The sequence below is a fragment of the Podarcis erhardii genome, assembly GCF_964252035.2.
Source record: "Podarcis erhardii genome assembly, chromosome: 17".
NCBI lineage: Eukaryota > Metazoa > Chordata > Lepidosauria > Squamata > Lacertidae > Podarcis > Podarcis erhardii.
Window position 1 is genome coordinate 10,493,825 of NC_138515.1, and position 14,745 is coordinate 10,508,569.

General features: G+C 44.0%; 1 protein-coding gene across 16 annotated transcripts in view; it reads left to right on the forward strand.

Annotated features, from left to right (window-relative positions):
- Window positions 1-14,745, forward strand: part of POSTN (periostin) — a 51,666-nt gene that overhangs the window by 2,157 nt on the left and 34,764 nt on the right. For all 16 annotated transcript variants that reach the window (XM_081844958.1, XM_081844968.1, XM_081844967.1 and 13 more), the window contains exons 2-7: window positions 1,082-1,180; window positions 4,192-4,256; window positions 6,054-6,211; window positions 8,216-8,380; window positions 9,380-9,526; window positions 10,549-10,690. In XM_081844958.1, coding sequence (XP_081701084.1) covers window positions 1,082-1,180; window positions 4,192-4,256; window positions 6,054-6,211; window positions 8,216-8,380; window positions 9,380-9,526; window positions 10,549-10,690 — 776 coding nt within the window. The remainder of the gene's footprint in view (window positions 1-1,081; window positions 1,181-4,191; window positions 4,257-6,053; window positions 6,212-8,215; window positions 8,381-9,379; window positions 9,527-10,548; window positions 10,691-14,745) is intronic.

A 14,745-nucleotide genomic window follows, 5' to 3' on the forward strand; every position in this document is an offset into this window, starting at 1 on the left:
TAATTCCATCTGGCAAGCTGCAGTGTTTGTGCTGGCCGGACGTTCACCACAGCCCAGCGTTGAATTTCGCCCAATATTTCACTTGCATGAACTCTCATGAACTTTAATCAAGCTACCATATCGGAAAGAGACTCCAGCCAATTTTTGCTTTTTAAGATGAACGCATTAGGTGCCATTAGGACTTCTTCCCTGAGATTATTTCATTAAATTTGTGTGTGTGTGTGTGTGTGTGTGTGTGTGTTACAAAACAAACAGATAAACAGGGAAAGGTACATTTCAATTCACCGTCTTTTTCACTGTTCGTTTACATATAGTGAAAGACAATTTTTGTCATGGACATCTTGCAGTTGGGAGGAAAGAGGCAGGGGAGAGAGGCAGGAGAGAGATGGGGGTATTGTCCATTTGTTCTATTGCCTATTATTAGTGTACGGATTTCTGTCAGCATCATGTGGGTAGGTTCATTGTTTATGTATTTATTTATTTTGATTGATAATGTGAGAGATTAATGTGTCCTAAGCTTGGTTGGTTGTGTTCAGTGTGGTTTGTTTGTTTGTTTGTTTGTTTGTTTGTGTGTGTGGGGGGGTTAGGTTGCTGGGTCAGTCAGCCATATTGATTTGTATGCTGTTGCAGGGAAATAGGTCATTGCCATGTTGTCCATGTGATAAAGGGAAACCATATTGCTGCGAAGGTAGGGTTGCCATATTTCAAACAGAAAAAATGAAGTTTTTGAGCTATTTTTAAGGGAAATCGCCAAAAACAACACTGCTGACATGGGTTGCCATACGTCTGGATTTCCCGAGACATTTCTAGCAATTTCTGTCCAGACATTGCTTCTGAGTGCTGTACAGTATTCCGGATATGTCTGGGAAATGTATCGCAACCCTAGGTGAAGGTGTTCCCCTTTGCTTGTCCCCATTTGAATTGGTTGGCTAACCTCTCTAGCAGTCACTTACTCGCAGCAACTAGAAATATTGTAAATAGACACTGGAAGGATCTGTCTGAGGTGAACATAGACCACCAGTACCAAAACGTGTGGGGAACCATTAGGACTTCTTAACGTTTCCTTCTTTCTCTCTCCCAGCCCCAATGTCTGTGCTCTCCAACAAGTTGTGGGCACCAACAAGAAATACTTCAGCACGTGCCGGAATTGGTACCAGGGAGCCATCTGTGGCAAGAAAGCGTAAGTCCCGTGCCTTTCATGACTATTAAACCTGGGTGACCAAACCTGTGACATAAGCTTCTTAGGCAACGAGGACATGTGGCAACACTGGGAGCAGGAGTAAGAAACCATGTGCTCCTCGCTCTGGCCTAGAATCCAGACTCTGGTACAGTTCCCTGGCTCGGTAACCTGGAGGAAAAATTACCGTATATTTGCTCTATAAGACGCACTTTTTCCCCTCCTAAAAAGTAAGGGGAAATGTGTGTGCGTCTTACAGAGCGAATGCAGGCTGCGCAGCTATCCCAGAAGCCAGAACAGCAAGAGGGATTGCTGCTTTCACTGCGCAGCGATCCCTCTTGCTGTTCTGGCTTCTGAGATTCAGAATATTTTTTTTCTTGTTTTCCTCCTCCAAAACTTAGGTACGTCTTGTGATCTGGTGTGTCTTATAGAGCGAAAAATATGGTATATGAAGGCAGGGAGGGTTCACATATGCAATGCAGTGTGTGCTAGACTTAATAAAGCACAGAATTACTGAAGATAAGTACACAAATATATTTCATTTGCCATTTTTATAGAGGTCACAGAAGCAATCGCTGAATGGACCTCCTAATGATTATTTCTAGCATATTTCTTGCTGCTATTTCATCAGCAATAGCATTCGCCCTTCAACCCAGGGGGAAAGACAGTGGAAGTGTGGCTATGATGCAATGGAGCACTGTCTGTACTTGAGGAAAGGCAACTAGTGATAAGTTTTTTATTTGGCTGCCAAATTTGCCGTGTGTGTGAGGGTGGGAAATATCGAACCAGAAAACCATAGGCGTCTCTGTGATGTGAACTTTGAAGAGGTGACGCAAGGGGAAAGTGCGCAAGAGATTCCTAAAGTGTGCCATCCAACCCCGTCTCCTGTACACAGGGTGGGGTTTGCAGTGAACACAACATCCCACTTTCTCTTCTCCAGTGCCTGCCTACTTGTATGGGAGAACAGGATGAGACTAGAAGGAATTCCTAGCTTGCTTAGTCAGGACCAAACAGGGTTAAGCTTTAAGCCCTCTCAAACGCCCTTCTTCTTTCGAAAGGAGGAGATTGATGAATGCCTTTCCCATGTTCAAACAGGCTGAAATGTGTTTGGTTTAGGGCTCATGTTTGTGTGCTTACTAGGTGCCGCAAACTGAATCAAACAGAAAAACATATTTTCCCTCCCCGCAAGGACGTTGGCAAAGACTGATGTTCCATCTATCTCCTGGAACTCTTTCTTTCCCGCGCTTCTCAGATATGTGAGGCCTCAGTTTTCTAGATGCACTGAACCATGAGGGAACATATGGCTTTGCATATTCAAAGGCAATTGCTGGCTAGACATGAATCCCTTGAGCTTCCCAGAGGAAGTGTGCTATGTGTTTAAAGGAACATGATAATCGAAAATACACTCATATAACGTTTTAGTGGCAGCCATTACAGTTTGGCAAAATTTATGGCGCATCTGTATCAAATTTGTGTTAACCTAATTCTCTCCCCCACCCCCTTATTTTACTGGATCTGTTGTAGAACACTGCAGGGGGTGAGGGGGTGGTTTACATTTCTGCCTCTCTCTTTTTTTTTATGAAAGGAAAATCAAAGCTGTAGGAGTTTGGCCACTCTCCTGTAGCTCCCAAGGCAAAGTTTGTTAAGACATTGAATTGGAAAATGCAAACCAATTGTCTCATCAATCATGAAAACTGCCATTTTATCCTATAAGTATTTGGTACATAAGGGATGGGGGTGGCACTGTGGGTTAAACCGCAAAGCCAAGGACTTGCTGATCAGAAGGTCGGTGGTTCGATTCCCCACGACGGGGTGAGCTCCTGTTGCTCGGTCCCTGCTCCTGCCAACCTAGCCGTTCGAAAGCACCTCAAAGTGCAAGTAGATAAATAGGTACCACTCCGGCGGGAAGGTAAACAGCGTTTCCGTGTGCTGCTCTTGTTCGCCAGAAGCGGCTTTGTCATGCTGGCCACATGACCCGGAAGCTGTACGCCGACTCCCTCGGCCGATAAAGCGAGATGAGTGCCGCAACCCCTAATGGTCAGGGGTCCCTTTACCTTTACCTATTTGGTATGTAAGTTTAGTAAGGAAGTTTAAAATACCTTTCTGTTGCATCCATGAGACCTTTGAAAAGACCTAGAGCCCAAAGTGGCCTGTCTTATTAGGTGAATTAGATACCTGCATTTTGCTTCTGCTGTGGCTAAGGCGCTGCCAAGTTGACCAGGCTCAACATACCTGGTCCAAAAGGGTCTTTGCAATGCATTCTGAAGTGTCCTGTCAGCCCAGGAATTGGTATCCTTGGCTGACTTGTTCTTTTCCTGTATTGTGCAACTGCCATTGTTTCCAGGGATTGTTTCAGTTGTGTAGCTCCCTCTTTGAGTGCAAAGTCACCCGAGAGGTTAAGCTATGGCTGGGCCACCAATAGTAAACTAGTTTTACTGTGTCTCCTAATAAGTGATAAACTAGTATTTCATGCTTAATCAAATATATGTAGCCTATTGCACAGACTTATCTTCATTCAGAAAGGGTACAACTGTAGCCAGAACATTTTCCTCTTGAAGTTGTTGAATACGGCCATTGCAACCAGAATTGCCTTAACCCTATACCCCACCTTTTCCTCTTGACAAGGACTCAAGGCAGTTAACAAATAAAAAAAGAACACTTTAAAACATAGGGAGGGGATCATAAAAAAGTAAATTTAATATACTGAAAACTACTATGCAGATAATTACAGTAAAAATTACAATAAAAACAGCATGGCACTAGCCCTTTCATTAGGGAAGTTTGGGGATTCAGCAACAAAAACACCAGGTCAAACACAGCGGGCAAATCTCCAGCAATTCTTTTGTATTGTGCATTTTATTTCATTGCATATTTTTTTAAAATATTTTTTATAAGTAACTTTGTGTCTTTTCTGGTAAAAAGTAGAAAATAAAAATGATGAAGCCAGTTTAACAAGTCAACAGCGGGGGAAATAAAATGTTGATATATTGATATATTGTGTTGATATATTGTAGAACTGTCTTGTATGAATGCTGCCCTGGTTATATGAAGATGGAAGGCGAACGAGGATGCCCTGCAGGTAATGTTGGAGAACATAAGAAGCTTATATTTTGCTTACTTTTTCTCCCAAAAGAAGGGGGCAGGTGGGGATACGAGGTAGCTTGTGAGAGATCATCACTATGTTATGAAGCATTGCTTTAAGGAAGAGCCACACATTAAAACTAGGCCTTGTTTTTTAAGGCCACAAGATGGATCTGTTTGTGCATAATACGTAAATGAGGAACTGAAGGGATATTGTGCAAAATGATCAGTCACCTGCTCCCAGGGTGGGCGGCAGTTGCGACCTGTTGCCATCACCCCCCAGCTCCTTGGGACAAAACACTCTCTCATGGCGTGATTTATGACTTAACCAGCAATTAAAGTTCACTTGGGACAATCTGTCAGGATGCTGTCAGCAGCTCTCGGCTGGTTGCCCAGAAAAGTACAAAGACAAGGAAAAGTTTCTTACTGTCCTTTTTTATTTCAATCTTTACAGAGAGAGGCTATAGAACCCAGCTTCTCACATAATGGCCTTGTCCCAAGTGAATCTCCATTCCCTGTCTCTCCCACTTCCTCATTCGTCACTTCTACGGGTGCTGCTACATGCCCTCTGTCTTTGAGTTCTTTGCTCTCCTACTTTTAAGGCTTGCCGGGTTCTGGGAGATGGAGGGTCTGGAATTTGTAATGACAATGTTTCAGCCGGGTATTCCTCTGGCCAGGGGCAGAGGAAGGAGGGCGGTGGGGACGGGCCGCCCTGGGTGTCACCACTGAGGGGGGTGACAAAATGCCGGGCAGGACTCTCCTGGGAGAGACGCGGTGGCTTGGGCGCGCACAGGCTACCCAAATGGTCTGCCTGCTGCTTCCCTCCCCCCCCCCCCCGCTGTAGGGTGGCTCAGTGGAAGGAGGCAGGCAGACTCTGAAGGCCCCTATGGGTGGCTTGGACCGCCGGCGCACCGCCCAGGCGCCCGAGCGGCTTCCTCCGCCGCTGCCTCTGGTTCTCCCATGATTTCCTAGCTTTCCCCCTCATCTGCCTCTGAGCTGCGGCCTCCCTCAAACCCCTGTTGTAAATCTATACTGTCTTCTATTTCCTCCTCCCTGGAAGGGTCAGGATTGGGACGCGGTCTCCTCCATTCCTTCTCTGCCCAGTCCCTGACTTAAGCAAAACAACAACAACAAACCTATGGTTACGTGAAACATACTCAATAAACACACAAGATGTAACCGGCTGTACTTTTGAATGTATAAGTGGATTATTGGACTCTATGAACAGACAGGTGGAGTACATACTTCTACACGTATGGACCTTATGCATGAACTGACTAGAGAATGAACTGATCCACTGGGTCTTCTGCTTTTTTCGTTGAACTTTATGAGACCTCTGTTGAAATCTACAATTTGACACAATGAATATTATACCTTATTTATTCAAAAGTACAGCCGGTTGTGTCTTGTGTGTTTATACAGTCCCTGACATAAGCTGGCTGCTCCCCAAATATGGCAACTACATTTTTCATACCCTTGAGTGGACCATTTGTGTGTGGACCACCTAACTATGCTATTTTCAGTAGTGTCCTTGTGGAAAGTGCACAAGTTCCTAAGCAACCTGAAATGGTGGGTTTCCTTCCTTTGAACATCCTCTTTGTTACGTGGTTTGTGTACTGCTGCATCCTAAGTCAAATCATGAGCTAAATTGGGGGTCCTGCAGCAAGCAGCATTTAATTCAGCAAATCCCATGAATGATTTCCGCCAGATGAAGTGGCACTAACTGAGGTGAGGGGAGGAGGGCAAACCCGTTATAAACAGAATGTACAGTGTGCTTGTTTCTTGTCTTTTTCAGTTGCCCCCATCGATCATGTCTATGGTACTTTGGGCATTGTGGGAGCGACCTCCACTCAACGCTACTCTGACATGTCAAAACTGAGAGAAGAGATTGAAGGACCTGGCTCGTATACAATGTTTGCACCAAGCAATGAAGCCTGGGATGCTTTGGATCGTGTACGTATTTCAGAATGGATTGTTAAAAAATGTTTCAAGTGCTTTTGGATTTATGGATATATAAATCCAAGTTATGCAAGGGACACAGGTGGCACTGTGGTCTAAACCACTGAGCCTTGGGTTTGCTGATCGGAAGGTCGGCGGTTCGAATCCCCGTGACTGGGTGAGCTCCCATTGCTCAGTCCCAGCTCCTGCCAACCTAGCAGTTCGAAAGCACACCAGTGCAAATAGATAAATAGGTACCACTGTGGCGGGAAGGTAAACGGTGTTTCTGTGCACTGCTCTGGTTTCGCCAGAAGCGGCTTAGTCATGCTGGCCACATGACCCGGAAAAACTGTCTGCGGACAAATGTCGGCTCCCGCGGCCAGTAAAGAGAGATGAGTGCCACAACCCCAGAGTTGTTCACGACTGGACTTAACTGTCAGGGGTCCTTTACCTTTTAAATCTGGGTGCTGCTGGGCAATGAGAAAAGGAAACACTGAAAGGAGGCATTATTCAACCTAAGTCCTGTGCAAGGACTTCCGCTTATGCAACAGGGACTTCCACTTCCCCCATCTCCTCAGATTGGCTTACAGGGGGCAGGTGTCAGGAACAGAGTGTGCATGGAGGAAATGAGGAATTGTTTTGTCTGGAAGCCAAACTGCTTGCTCTGATAGACCAGGTGCCTTAGCACAATGTTGCATACCTCCCATGTGGTCTTGGGCATCTCGATCATCTTTATTGTCATTGTCCCATACTGAACAACGAAATTGAAAAAATCTACATCAGACATTCAGAAACCAACAAGCCTGCTATCCCAGCTATCCCAGCCTGGTTAACCCCCTAAAAACCTCTGATACCCCATAATTAAATACAATATACTCCCACAGGGACTACCTTACATTGTGTTTAAAACAAAAATTGCATTTGGATAAAAACTGTTTCTCAGGTGGCTAGTCCTAGTCTTTATAACCCTGTACCTTCTTCCAGAAAGCAGAAGCTGAAAGAGATTATTTCCGGGGTGAGCACTATCCTGTGCTATCTCTGCAGCTTTCTTATGACACATGGAAGCATAGATTTGATCCAAGGTGTGAAGAGTGCACCCAGTTATTCTCTCTGCAGTCTTTACAACCCTGGACAGCATTGTTTTTTCCCTGACTGTGTAGCTCCCAAACCACACACACAGACCATAAGTTAATACACTCTCAGATTGTCCAGTGGCAGAAGAAGCAGTAACACTACTTTGGCTCCCAGGCCACCAAAGTAATACAGTCGTACATCAGAAGTCAAACGGAATCCGTTCCGGAAGTCTGTTCGACTTCCAAAACATTCAAGAACCAAAGCATGGCTTCCAATTGGATGCAGGAAGCTCCTGCAGCCAATCAGAAGCTGCGGAAGCTGTGACTGACGTTCGGGTTCCAAAGAACGTTCACAAACCAGAACACTCACTTCCAGGTTTGCGGCATTCGGGAGCCAAAACATTCAACTCACAAGGTATTTGACTTCTGAGTTATGACTGTAAACGTAAGAACCTGAGCACAGGCTAAGATCAGGAGGTCAAAGATGATAGGCCCAGGATAGGGCTTGATAGAACGTAAGAACGTTGGCTGGGTTGGCAAATGGCAAGCAGTGCTGAAAATGGCCTTTTGATCCCAGAAAGGCTCTGCCAATTTAGTCGGGTCTGAGGAGCAGAATATGCTGGTTGCACAAATAGTGTGGAAGAATGTTTGTGGAATAGTGGGTAACATGTAAGAAAAAGCAAAGGGGCCAAGAAGGCAAGATGTCCAAGACGGCACGAATAAATGAATGTTGTAATTCATGGAGCCGCGGTACTTTCAAATGAAAGAAACTTAGAAGCTTAGCAGCTGGATGCTAAATGAAGTACTGTAGCTTGCCAAAGGAAATATTAGCATGAAAAAAAAACACATTAGCATGGATTATTTCACTTGTAGCAGAGTAATCTGGTGTATATCAGGCTGACTGGGATGATGGCCATGGAAAGTCTAACTGAATCTCTTCCCCTAGGAAATCCACGAAGGCCTGATTGAAAATGTAAACATCGAACTGTACAATGCCCTCCATAACCACATGGTGAACAAGCGCATGTTGACAAAGGACCTCAGGAATGGCATGGATCTGGTGTCTATGTACGACAACCAAAAACTGCATATAAATCACTACCCCAATGGTGTAAGTCTGTTTAGTTATTCTTTTTCTTCTGTAGTACCATGAACTTTAGCCCCTGGAGTAGAGGACATTGTAATGTTGCATGCGATATTTATGTTATAAATGTGGCTCTAAGCTTGGAAAGAGCTGTAAACTTCAACTTTCTAGATAGAATTTCATTTTTATAGGTGTTTGGTGGGATCCAGAGATGCAACACGATTCTAAGCATGTTTGTTGTTGTTTAGTCATTTAGTCATGTCCGACTCTTCATGACTCCATGGACCAGAGCATGCCAGGCATTCCTGTCTTCCACTGCCTCCCACAGTTTGGTCAAAATTGCCTTTGTCCATGGAGTTTCCTTGGCAGGGATACTGGAGTGGCTTGCCGGTTCCTGCTCCAGGTGGATCACGTTTGGTCAAAACTCTCCACTATGACCTGTCCATCTTGGGTGGCCCTGCACGGCATAGCTCATAGCTTCTCTGAGTTATTCAAGCCCCTTTGCCATGGCAAGGCAGTGATCTATGAAGGCAGTCATCCATGCATGTTTACTCAGAAGTAAGTCCCAGTGGGGCATACTCCCGAGGAAGTGGTAAAGGATTACAGCTTCCGTTAGTTGACCTAAGGTTCTGCTGCAATCAAGTCAGACATGGCTATTTATTTATTCTTATTAGTTATATGTCATTTTTTAATCAATGATTTCAAGGCACTTTGCAAAATCCAAAGATGTACCAAACTATCAGCAGGTTAAAAACAATGGCTACTAACTCAGTGTTAAATTTCGCTCTGTATGTTCACCTTAAAGAATTTAAAAACATTATTGCTACCAAATATAGGACATGAAATGTATCTGGTACAAGTTTCATTGCAATGTGTGTTCTAGCTAGATTCTTTCCAGAATGTTTTATAGCAGACATCACATCACACATCCCATAAAGGCGCTAGAAGAATAACGCTTCTCAATAATCTTCTGGTTGCCAGCGAGTTCTGTGCTTAATATTCTCTGGCATCATTCTTCAAATGCAGGTTGTTACGGTTAACTGCGCTAGAATCATCCATGGTAACCAAATTGCTACAAATGGTGTTGTGCATGTCATCGACCGTGTGCTGACCCCTGTTGGAAATACCATTCAAGACTACCTTGATGTGGAAGATGATCTTTCATCTCTCAGAGTAAGCTTCCCTTCGTAATTATGAACGTCCTTTAGCCTTTAGCCTTGATAGTTGCTGCATCCTGATTTAAGCACACATCTAAACACAGTTAGCTTTTTGGTTTTAGCTTTTGTGTTGGACACCTGCCTGCTATTTTTCCATGTTAAAAACTTCTTTATAAAGAAACCCTTCTTCCCCAGTCTCTTCTGGCTTCTCCCACTATTTTCTGCTCTCAGTGTTCTGCCCTCCCAGCTCCCATTCCATGGCCACTGCTGTTGTGCAAATCCTGGATTGGCACTACAAATACTCCAATGGGAGCTGTGCTATGGCAGCCTTAATTTTATTTATATATACACACACACTGGGACACGAGTAGCGCTGTGGGTTAAACCACAGAGCCTAGGACTTGCCGATCAGAAGGTCGGCGGTTCGAATCCCCGTGACGGGGTGAGCTCCCATTGCTTGGCCCATGCTCCTGCCAACCTAGCAGTTCGAAAGCATGTCAAAGTGCAAGTAGATAAATAGGTACCGCTCTGGCAGGAAGGTAAACGGCGTTTCCATGCACTGCTCTGGCTCGCCAGAAGCGGCTTAGTCATGCTGGCCACATGACCCGGAAGCTGTACGCTGGCTCCCTCGGCCAATAAAGTGAGATGAGCGCCACAACCCCAGAGCCGGCCACGACTGGACCTAATGGTCAGGGGTCCCTTTACCTTTTATACACACACACACCAAAAAAATACATGTAAGTATAATATATGCATCTGGCTTTCCAGCTAATTGTTGAGTAGCCAAATGAGCACATGGGGTAGGGGAAGCTTCCTTGCAATGCGGGCATGTTCCTACTTTTGTGAGTATACATCTAGGAAAACAACTCTATAATGCTTACATATTATATTATGAGTTGCCCAATCGGGTGACTATGAAAAAATACCGGTCTTAAGTGACCATGGGAAGAGTATTACTGTACTCGGCTCATTTAAAATATTGCTTTTCTGTACCTAAAATATCAAGGTGCTTAATAACGGCATCTCTTTCTTTCCAAGACTGCTGCCATGGCATCAGATGTGATGGAAACTCTTGGGAAGCCTGGCCAATACACGCTCTTTGCTCCTACCAACGAAGCTTTTGAGAAACTTCCACGTGGAGTCTTAAACAGGATTATGAACGACAAGGTGGCAGCTAAAGGTATTTCTGTAAAGTTGATATTGTGGGAAAAGAAAAAGAGACAGTTTTGGAAAGCAATAGTTAAGAACATGATATGTCTCCCACCATGTTAGACCATTTGCTGTAAATAAGTATGGCAAAATTGTCCATGTGCAATTATTTTGAATCCAGCTCTGTTCCAGGAGGCATAACAACTGCCTCTAATAAGTGAGATAAGTTAGGGTTGCCATATGTTGTGATTTTGCCCAAAAAGCTCAACAACGTTTCTGTCTGGATTTTCACTGTTTGAAATATGGCAACTTTAGAGAAGTAATAAATAGCTGTTGAGTCTGCTGTGTTTGTAGGGGAGCCCGGAGTATTGCCCTCCCATTTGCAGCAGCACAGCCCAACACATTCTTCGGATTGTTCCCCTTCAAAACTCAGGGCTCACTCCCACTTTTGCCTGAGCAGTATTTTGGTTGTATTGTGTACCGATGAATTCCCCAGGGTCTGAGAGCTTTTCTCGCTGTTCCGCAGCTGTGCCTTGCGAAAATCCAATTTTACCTGCTGAAATGAACCTTATCAGATGTGCAAAAAAATCCGAAGGGAGATTTTGCTCAGCCAATCTTCAATTCAGCGGGTGAGATCGGATTTTCGCAAGGCACAGCTGCGGAAAAAAATGAGAAAAGCTCTCAGAACTGGGGGGGGGGGATTTTGCTGGCATACAATACAATCAAAGTAGGGGTCAAATGAAAGTGTGGATGAACCCACTGAGGATGAGGACCCCCCCATAGGGGAGGATTTCTACTACTTATCCTCCTTTCACTATCTTTCTGCAAGCTGTTCCCAAGCTATCAGTGTTACCACTGTCTTGCATCTACAGCTCATCACATAAATGTACAGTGGTACCTTAGGTTAGGGATGCGGGTGGCGCTGTGGGTTAAACCATAGAGCCTAGGACTTGCCGATCAAAAGGTCAGTGGTTCGAATCCCCGCGACAGGGTGAGCTCCCGTTGCTCAGTCCCTACTCCTGCCAACCCAGCAGTTCTAAAGCATGTTAAGGTGCAAGTAGATAAATAGGTACCGCTCTGGCGGGAAGGTAAAAGACATTTTCGTGGGCTGCTCTGGTTGGCCAGAAGTGGCTTGGTCATGCTGGCCACATGACCCGGAAGCTGTACGCCAGCTCCCTTGGCCAATAAAGCGAGATGAGCGCTGCAACCCCAGAGTGGGTCACAACTGGACCTAATGGTCAGGGGTCCCTTTACCTTACCTCAGGTTACATACGCTTCAGGTTACAGACTCCGCTAACCCAGAAATAGTACCTCGGGTTAAGAACTTTGCTTCAAGATGAGAACAGAAATCGTGCTCCGGCAGCGTAGCAGCAGCAGGAAGCCCCAGGTTAAGAACAGTTTCAGCTTAAGAACGGACCTCCGGAATGAATTAAGTACTTAACCCGAGGTACCACTGTATTTCCATTAGCGCATTGCTGCATGATGTGTAAGCCTGTAAGGAGTTTGAAATAAGTTACTAGGTAAATGATGATTGGAAAGTTGGCTTCTCCTTGTCTTCCCACATCTTTTCTACCCAACGTTATGTGTATCTGAAAAACTGGAGCTAGAGCACATGTGGTCAGCTTCAACTTACTTAGAAAGACAACCTTTCATACATGCCCTTTTTAGGAAAATAATAGCAGCAATGAGACATTAATGTTCACAACAGCTTCAGCTCTTGAATATGCCTTATGTACTATTATGCTTTGAGCAGATGAAACTGAGAAAGCTGTATAAGCACCTTTCAGTGTAATTGGTGCGACCGCTGAGGATACAAAACCTAAGCTCTAGTAAATGAAACTTCCTGCATTTGAAATGTGCTCAGAACTACTCAAATGGTATACTTTTGTATCCCATAAACATTCTATAAAAGAAAAGGGAAGTCCCATTAGAATCTTTACAGCTAATGGTTACTGCAAGTGACAGCTTGCATCTGTTCTTCTCATTAAGAAAGGGCAGTTGATACATAGACAGTGTAGGAGTAAGAATTTTCCCTGCTTCATATGTCAAAGGAAAAAGAAAGGAGGATCTCGAGGGAGTCGTGCTCAGCTTTAGCAACAGGATATCTGGAAGTGCTCACTAGAAACCATCTCTCAAATGCTATCTTCCTCCTATAAGCTTACGACAATCTCATTTGACTGAAAATAACATTTCTGCTCCAGTTGTTTTAATCATGTCATAACCTTCACCTTCCCCTGGCGTCTAACTATGTATGTGTAATTTCTTTGTTTATCTGGTGCAGTTGCATGTTGCCCCATAACACAAAGTTTTCTGGGCAGCTTATAATAATACAGTGGTACCTTGGTTCTCAAACTTAATCCGTTCCGGAAGTCCATTCCAAAACCAAAGTGTTCCAAAACCAAGGCGCGCTTTCCCATAGAAAGTAATGCAAACTGAATTAATCCGTTCCAGACTTTTAAAAACAACCCCCTAAAACAGCAATTTAACATGAATTTTACTATCTAACGAGGCCACTGATCCTAAAAATGAAAGCAATAATCAATGTACTGTACTATAAAATAAATAAGACAATATTGTAGATTATAAAAATTAAAATTATTTTTTGTTTCTTACCTGCTCTGATGATAGTCTTTGTTTGGATGGGGGGCTTTTATCCATTTCCACAGTCACACAGTCAATCAATCTGAACTGGGTTCCACACAGTCACGAAAACAATTTACTTGAAAAAGCCTCAAAAACAAAAATGCAAAATTAATAGCAAAAACAAAAGTGCCATATTTAATCAGTTCCAGAAGTTTGTTTGACTTCCGAAATGTTCAAAAACCAGGGCACAGCTTCTGATTGGTGCAGGTGCCCTGGAAACAACAGTCGACAGCCGCATCGAATGTTCAGCTTCCGAAAAAAGTTTGAAAACCGGAACACGAACTTCTGGGTTTTTGGAGTTTGAGAACCAAAGCATTTGAGAACCAAGGCGTTTGAGAACCAAGGTACCACTGTAATAATAATAAAACCTTGAAACTAAAAAATAAGCAACTCAGGACCACAATACCTCAAGGACTGCCTCTCTCCATATGAACTAACCCATACCTCCATGAGAGGTCCCAAGGTGGCAACACAAGAACAGGCCTTTTCTGCAGTGGCTCCCCATTTGTGGAATGCTCTCCCCAGGGAGGCTCACCAGGCACCTTCATTATACTCCTTTAGGCGCCTGGCGAAAACGTTCGTCTTCAACCAGGCCTTTGGTTGATTGACATCCGATGCCCTTTTAAATGAGTTGTGGGAGGGAGAATTATTGGTTTGCTGCTGTTGTTATTTTTACTACAAATTTTATGTTGTGAAGCGCCCTGAGATCTGCGGATGAAGGGTGTTAATTCATATTTAATAAATAATAATAAACCATATCAGCATTAAAATCAAAACCAAATAAATGCAACAACAAAAAGAGCACAATTGTCCCAAAATTATAAACTCAGAGATCCAGGTTACCTAAGTTGCTTTGAAGGCCTGGGTAAACAGAAAGGTTTGCCTGACCAAAAATATGGTGTCAGGCAAACTTTTCTGAGAAGACGATTCCATACCCAGGGTGCCACTACCAGAAAGGTTGTATCGCTCATAATTACCTTCCTGACTTAACCAGGAGCAGGATTTCTTAAGCTTCAAGAAGGTACATTTGGAAGGAAGTGGTCTTTCAAGAAACCGGGTATTTCAAGTAAGACATCAGTTTAGAACTCTCTGAGGAGAAAGCAACCTCTCCCAGGAGAATTCTCTAGCAGAGCCGTTTCCAAATCAAATTGAGGGGTTTTTGACCATGACCAAAGCACTGTCCCTGATAAAAAAGGAATTTTTTGGTAAGGAAGGGAAACTACAAAGTCAGATGTTTAAGTTAGAGAAGTGCCTTGGCAGTTTACCTAGGCATCAGGTCTAGTTGTTGGTCTGGCTGTTGATTTTATAACTCACTCCAGTTGGTTTTTTACCTCAGAGGGACCATGCGCCTATGAAAGATTGGCAGGAAAAGGCTGGAAATGCCTTTAGCCTTACCGCTTCTCTCGTAACACCTTTGCCGCATGCCAGCTGAGAACCGTCTTA